General features: G+C 42.5%; 1 protein-coding gene across 2 annotated transcripts in view; it reads left to right on the top strand.

The window, feature by feature from the left end:
* g2e3 (G2/M-phase specific E3 ubiquitin protein ligase) overlaps nucleotides 1–18,249 on the top strand; it is a 22,015-nt gene extending 3,766 nt beyond the window's left edge. Inside the window, exons 2-15 of one of the 2 annotated variants that reach the window (XM_021573996.3) lie at nucleotides 175–264; nucleotides 391–488; nucleotides 702–803; nucleotides 1,341–1,465; nucleotides 1,718–1,886; nucleotides 2,147–2,253; nucleotides 2,427–2,543; nucleotides 4,744–4,868; nucleotides 5,020–5,131; nucleotides 5,483–5,784; nucleotides 6,851–7,032; nucleotides 7,951–8,123; nucleotides 16,859–16,937; nucleotides 17,117–18,249. In XM_021573996.3, coding sequence (XP_021429671.3) covers nucleotides 219–264; nucleotides 391–488; nucleotides 702–803; nucleotides 1,341–1,465; nucleotides 1,718–1,886; nucleotides 2,147–2,253; nucleotides 2,427–2,543; nucleotides 4,744–4,868; nucleotides 5,020–5,131; nucleotides 5,483–5,784; nucleotides 6,851–7,032; nucleotides 7,951–8,123; nucleotides 16,859–16,925 — 1,725 coding nt within the window. In that variant the 5' untranslated portion in view covers nucleotides 175–218 and the 3' untranslated portion in view covers nucleotides 16,926–16,937; nucleotides 17,117–18,249. Of the gene's footprint in view, nucleotides 1–174; nucleotides 265–390; nucleotides 489–701; nucleotides 804–1,340; nucleotides 1,466–1,717; nucleotides 1,887–2,146; nucleotides 2,254–2,426; nucleotides 2,544–4,743; nucleotides 4,869–5,019; nucleotides 5,132–5,482; nucleotides 5,785–6,850; nucleotides 7,033–7,950; nucleotides 8,124–16,725; nucleotides 16,938–17,116 lie in introns of both variants that reach the window. The other variant, XM_021573994.3, reaches the window with a different exon arrangement.
* Nucleotides 18,250–18,397: the final 148 nt, after the last annotated feature.

The raw sequence follows: 18,397 nt of genomic DNA, 5'->3' as shown, positions 1-18,397 counted from the left end.
CTGTTGGTTCCAGACTTGGTGACTGGAACCAACAGTCTTTGACCATTTGTATGGCCTTCCTCTGACACCGCCTGGTATAGAGGACCTGAATGGCAGAGAGCTCGGCCCCAGTGTGTATTTGACAGTCTAGTATCTTGAAAGTTCTCTAATACAGCTATGACATTCATTTTGCAGGCAATTTCCACGTGAAGAATTACGTTTCGGTCTGACTATTGAAAATGAAGAGGAGGATTCGAAGATCTGAGCAGGAATACTCAATAGACTGTGAGTGATCAGTATGAAGGCCATTATGTTGTTGTAGTATAACATTTTGATGACAATGGTGAACGAACACTCGCACATGATCAAACCACCCTAGCAGAAAGTTATGGTACTTCTCTCTATTTTAAGGTTGTGCACTTTGTAAACTCAATGAAAATTGTCCGGACAAATATGGCGAGAAGATCACACTTAAGTCACATGAACTCACTGTGCACTACTTTTGCCTGGTAAGAGAGAGGGAGTGTGTTTGTGTGTGTATGTTAGAATTACTCATTGTTAAAGTAATTGATTATGGCCTAGCTTGAACCAAAATATTTTCTCAGTGTAGAATATCATTATTCAAACAGTAGCAATCTATTTGTTTTATTGTTCAGTTGTTTACTAAAGGAAGCTTAAATGTACAGAATGTTTTCGGTGTCTGATTTAAAAAAATATTCCAGCTGATGTCAAGTGGAGTGTATCAGCGTGGCGAGGAAAACGAAGGCATCTCTGGCTTCTTGGTGGATGATATTAAACAGGAGGTCAGCAGATCCTACAGACTAGTAAGTCAGTGTGTTCATTCATGTTGAGTATTTATATAGCCTACTTTACTGTTTCTTTATAGGCTAGGTACCATTCACCCTCTTCAGCTGAGCAGGCACTTTGACGCTTGCTGCCATAGAGATACGGTACAAAACACACACAAACATGTGTTCTATTTAAATCTGTGCTTGCCATGGCCCGCATGGTCTCTGAGCTGTTTCAGTAGAATAGAGTTTTACAGAGTGGCTTGACACCAGGTAGAGAGGTCAGGAGCTTGATCACTCACCGAGCAGAACTGCTGCGCACCCCTGCTGAGAGACCACTGAAAGTAGTGAAGTCTGTACAAGTTGTTTAGTATGGTGTACGTTTGTATCAGGGTTAGCCTAATCCTAAAGTGTTTGTCCACTCCAAGCCCAAGTAGCATTTTTATCACGAGAAACGTTCTGTACATATTTTTGATTTAGCCTTAAATAGTTTCTGGTTGCTTGGATTCTTGTTCAAAAACGTTATTGTGTCGTCAATGTACATTTTTGCTTTCTGTGTACCTTGTGTTTTAGAAGTGTGCAGTCTGCAAGAAGAACGGTGCCTCAGTTGGGTGCTACATCAAAAGCTGCCGGAAAATGGTCCATTTTCCATGTGGCAAACAACACCAATTCATCTTTCAATTCACAGACCCATTTCCGTAAGTGACCATGATTATATTTTACCAGTGTGTTTTGTGTCTAGAGATTCTAAACATAATCCACAGCAGCCATGGCAAACATAGTAACAAGGGAAGAATTCTGCTCAATTCTTGTTTTTGAGATTAGAAATATATCCTTTATTCAAAAATAATGGTTAAATCTTATTGGTCTTCATCAGAATGAAATCCGCACTCTTATCTCACATAAACGTTGTTTAATGCTTTGGTGCACCTCTGCTTGTTTTTCCCCAGCTCCTACTGCAAGGATCACAGTCCCACCCAGTCGCTGCCAGTCTCGTCCTGTGTCAGTGAGCCCCTGTCTTGCTCAGTGTGTCTGGATCCCATAGAGGCCGTTCTCTCCTACTCCGTCCTCAAGTGTCCTGCCTGCCATTGCAGCTGGTTTCACAGAGACTGTGTGCAGGTACTGACATCCAAACTAGCAGTGACCCTCTTGAGTGAATGTGTGAACACATTATTTATAAGCAACTTCATACTATATAGAAGGTGTTGTAACAGGGCTTTACATAGTGTGGCATAACCCTTATTCCAACCTCTATCTAGCCTTACATTGGCATATAAATGGTTTGTGAAGCACCTATACAGAGGGTTTATGAATGCTTCATAAAACTGTTAATTGTGACTGCATGCAGTCTCTTATCTATTTTCTATCTATTCCACCAGAACCAGGCTCACAGTGCTGCCATGTTCTTCTTCAGATGCACTCTGTGCAACAACAAGGACATGTTCCAGCAGGAGATGCTCCGGATGGGAATCCACATACCAGAGAGGTATTAGTCACCTTCTAGAACATTATTCATCACTGTGCCTTTTCCAGGGTCTACAGAATGTGTGATGTGTTGGGGGGGGGGTGTTGAAAGCAGAGCAGAAGTCTAATTTCTATTGTATTAGTGTTGTGGCATTATGAGTTTTAGCTAAAGTATTCTGTATCTGTGTGCCATAGAGATGCAGCCTGGGAGCTGGAAGAAAATGCCTATGGAGAGTTACTGCAGGTGTACCAACACTGTGATGCCAACAAATGTCTCTCCCACAGTGGTCGGACAAACTCTTCACGCACTGGGTAAGCTCTACTGTAGTGTGGGTATGGCTGAAATGGTTGACTGGCAAAAATGTGTTTATTACTCAAATAAATTTGAGACTAATGAACGCGATTCCACGCTTCAAGACTGCTTCGGTCACGTGGACTGGAATATGTTCCGCATTGCTTCCAACAACAACATTGACGAATACGATGATTCGGTGAGCGAGTTCATTAGAAAGTGCGTCGACGATGTCGTTCCCATAGCAACGATTAAAACATTCCCAAACCAGAAACCGTGGATTGATGGCAGCATTCGCGTGAAACTGAAAGCGCGAACCACTGCTTTTAACCAGGGAAAGGTGACCGGAAACATGACCGAATACAAACAGTGTAGCTATTCCCTCCGCAAGGCAATCAATCAAGCTAAGCGTCAGTATAGTGACAAAGTAGAGTCACAATTCAACGGCTCAGACACAAGAGGTATGTGGCAAGGTCTACAGTCAATCACGGATTACAAAAACCAGCCCGTCACGGACCAGGATGTCTTGCTCCCAGGCAGACTAAATAACTTTTTTGCCCGCTTTGAGGACAATACAGTGCCACTGACACGGCCCGCAACCGAAACCTGCGGACTCTCCTTCACTGCAGCCGACGTGAGTAAAACATTTAAACGTGTTAACCCTCGCAAGGCTGCAGGCCCAGACGGCGTCCCCAGCCGCGTCCTCAGAGCATGCGCAGACCAGCTGGCTGGTCTGTTTACGGACATATTCAATCAATCCTTATCCCAGTTCCCACATGCTTCAAGAGCGCCACCATTTTCCCTGTTCCCAAGAAAGCTAAGGTAACTGAGCTAAACGACTACCGCCCCGTAGCACTCACTTCCGTCATCATGAAGTGCTTTGAGAGACTAGTCAAGGACCATATCACCTCCACCCTACCTGACACCCTAGACCCACTCCAATTTGCTTACCGCCCAAATAGGTCCACAGACGATGCAATCTCAACCACACTGCACACTGCCCTAACCCATCTGGACAAGAGGAATACCAATGTGAGAATGCTGTTCATCGACTACAGCTCAGCATTTAACACCATAGTACCCTCCAAACTCATCATCAAGCTCGAGACCCTGGGTCTCGACCCCGCCCTGTGCAACTGGGTACTGGACTTCCTGACGGGCCGCCCCCCAGATGGTGAGGGTAGGTAACAACATCTCCACCCCGCTGATCCTCAACACTGGGGCCCCACAAGGGTGCGTTCTGAGCCCTCTCCTGTACTCCCTGTTCACCCACGACTGCGTGACCATGCACGCCTCCAACTCAATCATGAAGTTTGCGGATGACACAACAGTGGTAGGCTTGATTACCAACAACGACAAGACGGCCTACAGGGAGGAGGTGAGGGCCCTTGGAGTGTGGTGTCAGGAAAATAACCTCACACTCAACGTCAACAAAACAAAGGAGATGATCGAGGACTTCAGGAAACAGCAGAGGGAGCACCCCCCTATCCACATCGATGGGACAGTAGTGGAGAGGGTAGTAAGTTTTAAGTTCCTCAGCGTACACATCACGGACAAACTGAATTGGTCCACCCACACAAATAGCGTCGTAAAGAAGGCGCAGCAGCGCCTCTTCAACCTCAGGAGGCTGAAGAAATTCGGCTTGTCACCAAAAGCACTCAGAAACTTCTACAGATGCACAATCGAGAGCATTCCGTTGGGCTGTATCACCGCCTGGTACGGCAACTGCTCCGCCCACAACCATAAGGCTCTATATCACTAGCCACTTTAAACAATGCTACTTAATATAATGTTTACATACCCTACATTACTCATCTCATATGTATATGAATATACTGTACTCTATATCATCTACTGCATCTTTATGTAATACATGTATCGCTAGCCACTTTAAACTATGCCATTTTGTTGTTTACATACCCTACATTACTCATCTCATATGTATATACTGTACTCGATACCATCTACTGCATCTTGCCTATGCCGTTCTGTACCATCACTCATTCAAATATCTTTATGTACATATTCTTTATCCCTTTACACTTGTGTGTATAAGGTAGTAGTTTTGGAATTGTTAGCTAGATTACTTGTTGGTTATTACTGCATTGTCGGAACTAGAGGCACAAGCATTTCGCTACACTCGCATTAACATCTGCTAACCATGTGTATGTGACAAATACATTTGATTTGATTTGTCTCGTACGCCTTTTTGGTTTTCAGATGGTTTCAAATATTGCGTTGCATGCTCTGTGGCTCAAGAGGTACACACCGAAAGTGTGCTTCCCTCAACACTTCTGAGACTGACTGGGCTTGTGAGGACTGTGCAGCAGCTGTGGATGCAACAGGTGCTCTATTTGCCGTACTGTATTTGTTTTGGTCTAACTGGACAGTGAAGTTATGACCAGACCAGTTATGATAGGAATGAAGAACTGATTTTTATTATGTGTGTGTATGAAGTCTCTACATCTGTTATAATCAGTCTTCTTCCTTGTTTAGCTTCACTACCCAGACACACTGACTCTCCACAGCCCGCTGGGCAGAGAAGAAGCAGGTCTTCTAAAAGGAGTCTTATCCTGACCCCTCGTCAATCACCCATAGTCTGTAAAAGGTACTGTACGTTATTGTCTAGCATTGGGGGGCTGGTCTATTGGTCATCAGGGGCTGGTCTATTGATAGTGCTGTCGGCCCTGGACCACACATTGTCCCTGGAGGCATGGGTTCAAATCCCGACTGCGCCATTTTCCATTCTATGTCCCTCTCTCCATATCTCAATAACTACATATTCACGGTATCTATCAATAAAAACAAAATACGTACAAATAATAATAATTATTATTATTGGCAACATAGACCAAGTCCAGATGTTTTCCAGAGCAATTGTTTAGTTTTTCATTACATGCTGTGCTAAGAACACATCAGCCATATTGGAGATAAACAGATTGTTTTTAATGATGGGTAGGCCATCGTTGTCGGGAAGCTCTGCTAAAGAGATCCTACAGGAGCTTGCCAGTCAGATATCACAGCACCACCCGTCCATGCCAGTGGTGGTGAGTGGGAACAAGGTCCTGGAGGCTGCCATGGAGCTAGTGAAGAGGAGCGACTTCAAGCCGTCCCATGCCCTGGCGGTGAGATTTACAAGCAGCAAGCACATTCCCAGCTCTGGCAACACCCGACACTTCCTCAGCCTCCTGGTGCAGCAGCTGCAAAACACCATCTTTGAAGGTCCCGATGGTGCCAAGAACCTGACTCTCGACGCACAAGGTGGGTCAATAACTCCCCCCCGCCCCCCTGTACACAACACGCTCCAGCTCTCTATCATAAACTCACCATCCCTTGCTGAGTCTGGTGTCATAAACTCACATTCCTAGTTATGTTTTGGTCGTGCTGAGCGATGAATGCTTTTTGTGTTCGGTTATAAAAAATAATCACAGATATTGGTTTCGATTATTGGGATTGAATGCTGTATCAACACAGAATATAACAATTAATAAAAGTCCCATGATGATAGTGACTGCCCATTACTACACGCCACTTAATGACCATTGGTTCACTTTACTTTCAGAAATGATTTCAGCTGTGTATTTTACATTTGTTGTATTTGATGACTTTATTATTTCATTCCAAGTCATCTTATCTCTATAAAGCTGCCTATGCTGTTTGACAAAATCACTATTTTGTAATTCTTCAAAGTAAATAAAGCATACTTTTATGACTGCTGAATACCAACTATCAATCACTTAGATTTTGTATTTTTTAGATGGAGACACCTCTCGAACCAACAGCTGCTCTCTATATCCCCTCACAATCTATTTCTGTCTGTGTTACTGTAAAAGCTGTGCTAGGATCTGTCTGTTACTGTAATATCTGTACTAAGATCTGTCTGTTTTACTGTAATATCGATCGTGCATTTTTCCATCTCTTCTGTAGCAGGCGTAAAAGAAACACAGACCGGACAAGTAGATGCGCAATGGATTATGGTCATTGTTTTTTTAATTACCACGTTTTATGCGCTAAACTATGTAGAATATTGGCCTGTTGGAAACTACAACTCCCTACTACATTGCCCAGTTCAGGCCAGATCTGATTTATCTCTAGAGAAACTGTACCATATGCGCATTGATCTCGCACCAACAAAAAAAAAGAGAGAAAAAAATATTGAACCGACGTTGGTCAATTAGTTGTTTAAAAACAAAAAAAATACTGAAAATGTGGTTAATCTCTCAGCAATACATTTTGGAGTTACATTGTTATCAAGCACGGGGGATGTGGTTTCTATAGGTTCTCAGCTTCTATGTATTGTCTCATTTCTATGTCATGTTTTTCCTAGCTCTGAGGGAGGATGTCTACTTTGACGTAGGGTGTCTACTGTCCCTGAGTCTGATCCACGGGGGACCTCCTCTGGGCTTCTTCTCCAGGGCTCTATACCAGCAGCTGTTCAACTTCCCCAGGGATACTCCTCTCACTGTGGAGGACATGGGCAACACTGGATTCACAGACAAAGTCAAGAAGGTACATCTTTTACCATGTCTATTTTTTCTCTTAGATGCTGAATAGATTCTAGATAGATTATTTTTAAATGTGGGGCAGTCGCACTTCTCCCCCCAAAATAGTTAATTGGATAGGACAGATGGAGGAAAGATACCGCTGTTGCAGAATATGACCGCTGGACCACCCTATGGCTACCTATTCATTGCTAAATTATTGCCACTCAAAAAATATGAAACATTTTCAGTGTAAACTTAAACGACTAAAACCAAATATGAAGTATGAAAACATAATGAACCTAATAAATAAGATAATCTTTGAGAACTAATAATCGACAAATTAAAAACTAGACAGTCAGGCAGAATACAAAATTCCCCAAATATCATGGTTTGACATTGATCTTGTTATAATGTTTGAGTCACTCAGATTGCATAAGAACGCAACATATGCCATAGGCAGGAAACTAGCTTTAAAACCATAGTCTTCTCTCCGCCCTGTGGCAAAATGTGTAGAATTGCAGGAAATTGTCTTTAAAACAGCAACATTTTGTTTTGCGGACGGCCTATAAAATGTTCAGTCGGATACCATGCCATTGGCCACAGCCACTACCACACCCCCATCATGCCCACCACCTAAGCCCCGTTTTGTTCCAGAAAAAACCCTGGCGTGACAAGTTACAATGTATATTTGTAGCGTTTGATGCATTGAGTCTTGGGCGTTTTCAATGAGGTAAATGCAGATGGGCAACGCCATGCTTCAGCATATTTATTTAAAGCAGCTATGCTGCATCAGTTGGTTTACAGGCCATATTATACATTTTTCTTAGAATGTCCTTTAAAAATGTCAACAGAAGTGACCTCACAGTCATTCTCACAGAAAGAAAGAAATCCTAGGGGAAACACTGAAAAGGCTTTAACTCATTTGCCAACTCTTTTTCTTCAGATTCAGGAATCTAGATCCTTGGAGGAATTGAGAGAGGCAATGCAGTCAGCTTCAGAATACCTGGAAGTGGCTGGGTGCATGAGACCAGTTGACAGCCTTTCTGACAAAGACACACTTGTTGAAGATATTGTGAGCTTCCACCTAATCACAAGACTGCAGTTACCCTTCCAAAGGTTCGTAATGTCAATGTTTTTACGAGTACCTTTTTGACCGTTTCACCTAGTGATGCACCGATATAACATTTCTGGCTGATACCGATATCCAATATTTTCCTTGGCAAAAAAACGATACCGATATAAAAAAGAATTGCGGCCTTTTAATCATTATAGTACAGTTAAATAGTTAACACACACACATGGACGCAGCGGTCTAAGGCACTGCATCTCAGGGCAAGAGGCGTCACTACAGTCCCTGGTTTGAATCCAGGCTGTATCACATCCGACCGTAATTGGGAGTCCCATAGGGCGGCGCACAATTGTCCCAGCGTTGGCCGGGGTAGGCCGTCATTGTAAATAAGAATTTGTTCTTAACTGACTTGCCTAGTTAAATAAAGGTTACACACACACACACACACCACACTGACCAAAAAGTTATTTTGTTGGCATTTACGTACACTACCATTCAAAAGTTTGGGGTCACTTAGAAATGTCCTTGTTTTTGAAAGAAAAGCACATTTTTTATCTATTAAACTAACATCAAATTGATCATAAATACAGGGTAGACATTGTTAATGTTGTAAATGACTATTGTAGCTCGAAACAGCTTATTTTTTAAAATGGAATATCTACATCGGCATACAGATGCCCATTATCAGCAACCATCACTCCTGTGAAAAATTCTACATTTGTTGTTATTCTAGCTAGCATGGACACTGACAGTTGTGAATCTGATGCAGCCGAAGAGCTACTGCCCCCTTACCTGGGAAAGCACCGAACAACAGATAGGGACGTTGGACCATCGAAGAGGCGCAAATATCATGAGAACTACATTGATTTGGGGTTCACTTATATTGGGAGTAGTGCCTTTCCTCAGCCACAGAATGTTATATGTACTTTTGCACATATAACAATCTCACAACTCGATGAAACCTTCACTCTTGCGCAGACATTTAGAAACAAAACGTGCCAATTTGGAAAATCAGCCACGGGAGTTTTTTGAGCGAGAATTAAAATGACTTTCGATTAGTAAGATTTATAAAAGCAACAGATACCATTAATAAGAAGGGGCTAGAAGCGTCTTATATGGTGAGCTACCAAGTGGCTAGGACAGGCAAGGCCCATACTATTGTGGAGGACTTAATTCTTCCTGCTGCTGTGGATATGGCTGGGACAATGCTGGGGGAAAAGGCCAAAAAACTATACAGACAATGTCTTCCTCAAACAACACTGTTTCTCATTGCATCAGCGACATGGCGGGAGATGTTTTGAAACAATCACTGCTTCGCATACAAGCCAGTGAATTCTATGCGTAGCAGCTGGATGAGTCAACAGATGTGGCGGGCCTGGCACAGCTCCTGGTATATGTCCGTTATGTTTGTGGGGGGTCAATTAAGGAAGACATCCTCTTCTGCAAACCACTGGAAACCAGAACAACAGGAGATAATATTTTTCAAGTACTAGACAGCTTTGTGACATCAAATGTACTTTGGTGGTCAAGATGTGTTGGTATCTGTACTGATGGCGCAAAAGCCATGACAGGGAGGCATAGTGGAGTAGTAACGCGCGTGCAAGCAGTTGCTCCCGACGCCACTTGGGTACACTGCAGCATCCACGAGAGGCTCTTGTTGCCAAGGGAATGCCTGACAGCTTGAAATACGTTTTGGACGCTACAGTGAAAATGGTTAACTTTGTTCAAGCAAGGCCCCTGAATTCTTGTGTATTTTCTGCACTATGCAATGATATGGGCAGCGACCATGTAACGCTTTTACAATATAAAGAAGTGCGCTGGTTATCAAGGGGCAAAGTATTGACATGTTTTTTTTTAATTGAGAGATGAGCTTAAAGTTTTCTTTACTGACTATAATTTTCAGTTGTCTGACTGCTTGCATGATGACGAGTTTCTACACGACTGGCCTATCTGGGTGATGTTTTGTCTCGCCTGAATGATCTGAATCTAGGATTACAGGGACTCTGCAACTATATTCAATGTGCAGGACAAAATTGAGGCTATGCTTTAAGAAGTAGGAGCTCTTCTCTGTCTGCATTAACAAGGACAACACAGGTCTTTCCATCATTATATTATTTTTTTGTGTGCAAATGAACTCAAGCTTACGGACAATGTCAAATGTGATATAGCGAAGCACCTGAGTGAGCTGGGTGCACAGATACACAGGTACTTTCCCGAAACGGATGACACAAACAACTGGATTCGTTATCCCTTCCATGCCCTGCCTCCAGCCCACTTACCAATATCTGAACAAGACAGCCTCATTGAAATTGCAACAAACGGTTCTGTAACAATTTGGGCTGCGCTCAGAGTATCCTCCCTTGGCAAATCGCTCTGTTAAGACACTGATGCCCTTTGCAGCCACATACCTATGTGAGAGTGAATTCTCGGCCCTCACTAGCATGAAAACTAAATACAGCAATAGACTGTGCATGGGAAAAAAATGTAAGACTGAGACTCTCCAATACAACCCAACATTGCAGAGTTATGTGCATCCTTTCAAGCACACCCTTCTCATTAATAACCTGTGGTGAGTTCACAATTTCCAATGAACAAATAAGGTTTTATATATAAGATGGTTAAATAAAGAGCAAAATGATTGATTGTTATTATTTGTGCCCTTGTCCTATAAGAGCTCTTTGTCACTTCCCACGAGCCGGGTTGTAACAAAAACTCACACTCATTCTTGTTAAATAAATGTATCGTGGAGTGTGTGTGTGGCACGTTTACAATGATGGCAAAAAAGCAAACATTTGTGAGCGCACTGACCCTGGTGAAAGGGTACGCAGCTGGAGGTTGAATGTTTGAAGGGGTAAGGGACTATAAAAAGTTTGGGAACCACTGCCATAAGGTAATGGTAAAATAGACTAGAGAGAGGTGTCCCTCATTCAGGGCAGCGTTCTCTCCCTCCTTCTCGTGTTCCAAATTACACTAATTATAAACTTCTTCGTAATTATGAGTGTTTACAATGCCCATTTACAGTTGAAGTCGGAAGTTTACATCCAACTTAGCCAAATACATTTCAACTCAGTTTTTCACAATTCCCAACATTTAATTCTAGTAAAAATTCCCTGTTTTAGGTCAGTTCACCACTTAATTTTAAGAATGTGAAATGTTATAATAATAATAGTAGAGAGAATGATTTATTTCAGCTTTTATTTCTTTCATCACATTCCCAGTGGGTCAGAAGTTTACATGCACTCAATTAGTATTTGGTAGCATTGAGTTTAAAGGTTGGCCTTGCAATACATCCACTGGTACACCTCCAGTTGACTCAAATGATGTCAAGTAGCCTATCTGAGGCTTCTAAAGCCATTACATAATTTTCTGGAATTTTCCAAGTTGTTTAAAGGCACTGTCAACTTAGTGTATGTAAACTTCTGACCCACTGGAATTGTGAAATAATCTGTCTGTAAACAATTGTTGGAAAAATGACTTGTGTCATGCACAAAGTAGAAGTCCAAACCGACTTGCCAAAACTATAGTTTGTTAACAAGAAATTTGTGGAGTGGTTGAAAAACGAGTTTTAATGACTCCAACCTAAGTGTATGTAAACTTCTGACTTCAACTGTAAATCTCACCCAATGTCTTCAGTGTTTCTAGTGAAGGTGATCGGGCCTCACCAGAAAGTCAGAACAGAGATCATAGGTCAGTCAGCCCTATTAAGTATTTTCTTTCCCTTTTCTTTCCCTGTTCTTCCAAACCCATTTAAAATATTTCAAATGTGACCCAACACACCTCCAGGCTGTGTAAGGGCTATTTGACCAAGAAGGAGAGTGATGAAGTGCTGCATCAGATGACCTGGCCTCCAATCACCCGACCTCAACCCAATTGAGATGGTTTGGGATGAGTTGGACCGCAGAGTGAAGGAAAAGCAGCCAACAAATGCTCAGCATATGTGGGAAATCATTCAAGACTGTAGGAAAAGCATTCCATGTGAAGCTGGTTGAAAGAATGCCAAGAGTGTGCAGAGCTGTCATCAAGGCAAAGGGTGGCTACTTTGAAGACTCTAAAATATAAACTATATTTAGATTTGTTTAATATTTTTGTGTAATTTCATAGTTTTGATGTGTTCGTTATTATTCTACAATGTAGAAAATAGTAAAAATAAAGAAAAAACCTTGAATGAGTAGGTGTGTAAAATTTTGACTGGTACAGTATATTCAGTACATACACGTAGACTATTTTAAACTGTTAGAATTCTACTATACAGCAGCATACCACCCTGCATACCACTGCTGGCTTGCTTCTGAAGCTAAGCAGGGTTGGTCCTGGTCAGTCCCTGGATGGGAGACCAGATGCTGCTGGAAGTGGTGTTGGAGGGCCAGTAGGAGGCACTCTTTCCTCTGGTCGAAAAAAATATCCCAATGCCCCAGGGCAGTGATTGGGGACATTGCCCTGTGTAGGGTGCTGTCTTTTGGATGGGACGTTAAACGGGTGTCCTGACTCTCTGAGGTCATTAAAGATCCCATGGCACTTATTGTAAGAGTAGGGGTGTTAACCCCAGTGTCCTGGCTAAATTCCCAATTTGACCCTTAAACCATCACGGTCACCTAATAATCCCCAGTTTACAATTGGCTCATTCATCCCCCTCCTCTCCCCGGTAACTATTCCCCAGGTCGTTGCTGCAAATGAGAATGTGTTCTCGGTCAACTTACCTGGTAAAATAACAGATAAATAAACATTTGGAAAGGATCAGACCCTTTGACGTTTTCCATATTTTGTTACGTTACAGCCTTATTCTAAAATGGATTTAAAACATAATAATTCCCTCATCAATCTACACACAATATCAAAGGAAAAACAGGTTTTGAATAAATGCACTTTTACATTAGTATTCAGACCCTTTACTCAGTACTTTGTTGAAGGACCTCTGGCAGTGATTACAGCCTCGAGTCGTCTTGGGTATGACGCTGCATGCTTGGCACACCTGTATTTGGGGAGTTTCTCCCATTCTCTGCATATCTTCTCAAGCTCTGTCAGATTGGATGGGGAGTGATGCTGCACAGCTGTTTTCAGGTCTCTCCAGAGTAGAGGTCGACCGATTATGATTTTTCAATGCCGATACCGATTATTGGAGGGCCAAAAAAGCCGATACCGATTTAAATCGGCCAATTTTTTATTTGTAATAATGACAATTACAACAATACTGAATGAACACTTATTTTAACTTAATATAATACATCAATAAAATCTATTTAGCCTCAAGTAAATAATGAAACATGTTCAATTTGGTTTAAATAATGCAAAAACAAAGTGTTGGAGAAGAAAGTAAAAGTGCAATATGTGCTATGTAAGAAAGCTGACGTTTCAGTTCCTTGCTCAGAACATGAGAACATATGAAAGCTGGTGGTTCCTTTTAACATGAGTCTTCAATATTCCCAGGTAAGAAGTTTTAGGTTGTAGTTATTATAGGAATTATAGGACTATTTCCCTCTATATAATTTGTATTTCATTAACCTTTGACTATTGGATGTTCTTATAGGCACTTTAGTATTGCCAGTTTAACAGTATAGCTTCCGTCCCTCTCCTCACTCCTCCCTGGGCTCGAACCAGCAACACAACGACAACAGCCACCATCGAAGCAGCGTTACCCATGCATAGCAAGGGGAACAGCTACTAGAAGGCTCAGAGCGAGTGACGTTTGAAACGCTATTAGCGGCGCTAACTAGCTAGCCATTTCACTTCGGTTACACCAGCCTCATCTCGGGAGTTGGCTTGAAGTCATAGGCTTGAAGTCATAAACAGCGCAATGCTTGACGCACAACGAAGAGCTGCGGCAAAACGCACGAAAGTGCTGTTTGAATGAATGTTTACGCGCCAGCTTCTGCCTACCACCGCTCAGTCAGATACTTAGATGCTTGTATGCTCAGTCAGATTATATGCAACGCAGAACACGCTAGATAATATCTAGTAATATCATCAACCATGTGTAGTTAACTAGTGATTATGATTGATTGTTTTTTATGAGATAAGTTTAATGCTAGCTAGCAACTTACCTTGGCTTACTGCATTCGCGTAACAGGCAGTCTCCTTGTGGAGTGCAACGAGAGAGAGGCAGGTCGTTATTGCGTTGGACTAGTTAACTGTAGGGTTGCAAGATTGGATCCCCCGAGCTGACAAGGTGAAAATCTGCCGTTCTGCCCCTGAACGAGGCAGTTAACCCACCGTTCCTAGGCCGTCATTGAAAAAAAGAATGTGTTCTTAACTGACTTGCCTAGTTAAATAAAGGTAGAAAAAAATCGACACCCAAAAATACCGATTTCCGATTGTTATGAAAACTTGAAATCGTCCCTAATTAATCGGTCGACCTCTACTCCAGAGATGTTCGACTTGTCCCGAAGCCACTCCTGCGTTGTCTTGGCTGTGTGATTAGGATCATTGTCCTGTTGGTCGGTGAATCATTCGCCCCAGTCAGGTCTCTCCAGAGATGTTCGATTGGTTCGAGTCGGCTCTGGCTGGGCCACTCAAGGATATTCCGAGACTTGTCTCGAAGCCACTTCTGCTTTTTCTTGGCTGTGTGCTTAGTTGTTGTTCTGTTGGAAGGGGAACTTTCGCCCCAGTCTGAGGTCCTGAGCGCTCTGGACTAGGTTTTCATTAAGGACCTCTCTGTACTTTGCTCCGTTCATCTTTGCCTTGATCCTGACTAGTCTCCCAGTCCCTGCCGCTGAAAAACATCCCCACAGTATGATGCTGCCACCATCATGGTTCACCGTAGGGATGGTGCCAGGTTTCCTCCAGACGTGACACTTGGCATTCAGGCCAAAGAGTTTGATCTTGGTTTAATCAGACCAGAGAATCTTGTTTCTCATGGTCTGAGAGTCCTTTGGGTGCCTTTTGGCCAACTCCAAGCTGGCTGTCATGTGGATTCCGTCTGGCCACTCTACCATAAAGGTCTGATTGATGGAGTGCTGCAGAGATGGTTGTCCTTCTGGAAGGTTCTCCTATCTCCACAGAGGAACGTTGGAACGCAGTCAGAGTGACCATCGGGTTCTTGGTCACCTCCCTGACCAAGGCCCTTCTCCCCTGATTGCTCAGTTTGGCCGGGCGGTCAACTCTAGGAAGAGTCTTGGTGGTTCCAAACTTCTTCCATTTTAAGAGTGATGGTGGCCACTGTGTTCTTGGGAATCTTCAATGCTGCAGACAGTTGTTGGTAGCCTTCCCCGGATCTGTGCCTCGACACAATCCTGTCTCAGAGTTCTACAGACTATTCCTTCGACCTCGTGGCTTGGTTTTTTCTCTGACATGCACTGTCAACTGTGGGACCTTTATATAGACAGGTATGTGCCTTTCCAAATCATGTCCAATCAATTGAATTTACCACAGGTGGACTCCAAGTTGTAGAGACACCTCAAGGATGATCAATGGAAGCAGGATGCACCTGAGCTCAGTTTCGAGTCTCATAGCTTAGGGTCTGAATACTTTTGTAAATAAGGTATTTCTGTTTTTCATTTTAAATACATTGGCTAACATTTCTGAACCTGTTTTCGCTTTGTCTTTATGGGGTATTGTGTGTAGATTGAGGAAAAAGTCAAGGGGTTCGAATGCACTTTAACTATGTTTAAGACATTGTGAGCCTGGTTTTTGTTAGCTGTATGTCAAAGGGCCAATGCAGCCATTTCTGGGTGACAATTAAGTACCTTACATGCTGACCAGACCAGACACGTCGCGTGCTCCAGCGTTGCAAAATAAGTTTAGAAATCCATGTTATTCCGTTATTGCACCCACACTGCTCGCACGTGCCAACGAGCATCTGCGATGCCAAGGGCGAAAATTGAACTCCTTTCTATTTCTGACGCAAATCGCGCTGCAAGTCCTGCCTCTCCCATCTCCTCATTGGTTTATAGAAGCAGGTACCCACATGCCATCTCCTCATTGGTTATACCCACGTGGGTGATTGAAAGACGAAATGTTTTGCTGGTTGTCGTGGTAAAAGTGTAGATACCAATCACCCTATAAGTTCAAAGATGAAAAAGCCTGGAAGGAGGAAAGATGACTAGAAACGATTCGGTTGGCCGTTTTAAGTGTGGATTAATTGTCGGAGTAGAGGACCTTGTGCATTTCAGGTAAAATAACAACTCAATGTTTATATCCCAGGACAAATTAGCTAGCAACAGCAAGCTAGCTAAATATGACAAATTAGCTAGCAAGTGCAAGCTAACTAGCTATATTACCATACATGCTTAATGCTTTTCGACCTGTCCCCAAATGAATGTCATTGGTTCAGAGTTTGTTTTGATATTTTAACCTGCGTGTCGTGATTGTGCTTGGTGTAGGGGGACCAAATACATTTATGCACGATGGCGCACGCTCGCAGCCGGTTTGGGTTCAGTGTTACTTGTTTTCAATTAAAATTGTAAAAAATAAACCAAAATAGCTTCTTAGCAAAGAGCAATTTCTCAAGCAAGAGTTTTGCTAGAACTGTCTGGTACTGGTCTTGTGGGGAGTAGAAAACGTAAAACTAGCAGTTATTGGCAGAGGTTTGAAACTCTTTCTTATTGGTTGATTAACTAATTTACTGCATATATATATATATATAACTCAGGAAGATCACAATTTGGATTTTACTGGGCCTTTAACTATTTTTGTTGAACCTTTTTGTGTTTTTAGGTTCTGTGAAGGTTTGAAAACCCTTGGTGTGTTTGACCAGGTCCAGATGTTTCCGGGGGCCTTTGTTAGTCTGTTCTGTTCCTCTCCTGACAAGCTGACTGCTGAGACCATGTCTGCCCTCTTCACTGTTAAGTTTTCAGAACAGGAAGAGACCACAGGGAATGAGAGTGCTGTGGTCACCTTCTGGAGACACTACCTAGTGGAGTGTGAAGGTACTTTGACCTCCAATGACTGATTTGATTTATGTGATGATTAAAAATACACACTCAAAGGCCATTCAGTGTACACTACTATTACAAGTATATTCAGTAAAACTAACACAAGCACATGAATGTCCCTGTCTGTCTCCATATATTACCCATCCTCACCAGTCTCTGTTCACTGGTTTCAGTTGGCAGATGTGCAACATCGCTAGAGGACGTGCTCATCTATGCCACATCCGCTGATGTGGTGCCAGCCATAGGGTTCAGCCCCAACCCCACCTTATCCTTCCTCAACCCCCTGGACCCTGCCGGGGCCTTTCCCAAGAGCCAACCCAGCTCTAACCACCTGGTGCTGCCTGTGGTGCCATCCTACCAAGTCTTTAAGAAGAATATGGAGTATGCAGTGTGCCAGCTCACAGTGATGCAGGCCATTTGATCACAGACCGTCTTGTTCTATATGAACACAGCTTTAACAGACTATTACTGAACTCGAGGGACGTGTTTCATTCGGATTTTGGACTTCAATTTAAAAGGGCTCAACCTCAGAGACTTTTATAGAAGATTTGGGTAGGGTATTTCCATCAGCTGTTGAATTTCAGGAACAATTTTACACTACTTTAATCATTCAGACGGATCATGGTAGGTGCTACATTTGTTTGAATGGTAACGTTTGTTGCTTCATTTGGGATTCTTAAGATTTATTTTATGTTGTACATACTGAAGTGTGTATCAATGTTTTCTGTAAAGTTAATTATGCTACTGTTGATGTTTTTGTGATTGTTTTAGCTTCTTGTGTTGGCTTTGTATTTTATATTTTTTGTAACTTTACTCATGCCAAATAAAATGTTTGCATGTTATATACTTAGGGGAAGAATCTCAACCATCACAGCAGTATTCAGAATGTATTAGGGCATGCTGAATCCACTGATATGCACTTATCATTTTGCAGTCATCTATCCTAGTTGAGGGTTTTGGAAACCTATTTGAATCAAGCAGACGTGATGTGTATATATACACACACAAAGAATCCAAGAGTAAAGTGGGGCTACTCGTCATCGAAAGTTGTGGTAGCAACACCCACAGGTTCAGTAGATGGGGATATTTAGGAGACTTTAAAAAATTGGAATCGAATTGGTAGTTACAGTCTTGTCTTATTGCATACGGACTCAGGAGAGGCAAAGGTCGAGAGCCGTGCGTCCTCCAAAACGCACCCGATTGCAGTGTGCAATTCAGGGCCAGGCTCAATGTGGGCAGTCAAACGTTTGACCCCACCCACTTGTCATTTTTGAAGATTGTAAGAAATATTAAAGTGGTACCAGCAGATGTGTTAACTCTTTGTTTCATGCTATATTTGATACAATCTACTGATAGGGTTGCTGTGAAAAGACTTGTCATGTACTGTTAAAATTGTGTTGATACATTTTATTATATTTCATTGAGCATATATACAGTTACTACCTATCCTGATT

The sequence above is a fragment of the Oncorhynchus mykiss genome, chromosome 19 (assembly GCF_057628025.1).
Source record: "Oncorhynchus mykiss isolate SJ-2025 chromosome 19, ASM5762802v1, whole genome shotgun sequence".
In the NCBI taxonomy this organism is placed as follows: domain Eukaryota; kingdom Metazoa; phylum Chordata; class Actinopteri; order Salmoniformes; family Salmonidae; genus Oncorhynchus; species Oncorhynchus mykiss.
Note: the sequence above shows the minus strand (reverse complement) of the source record. Positions and strands in the feature narration are given on the sequence as shown.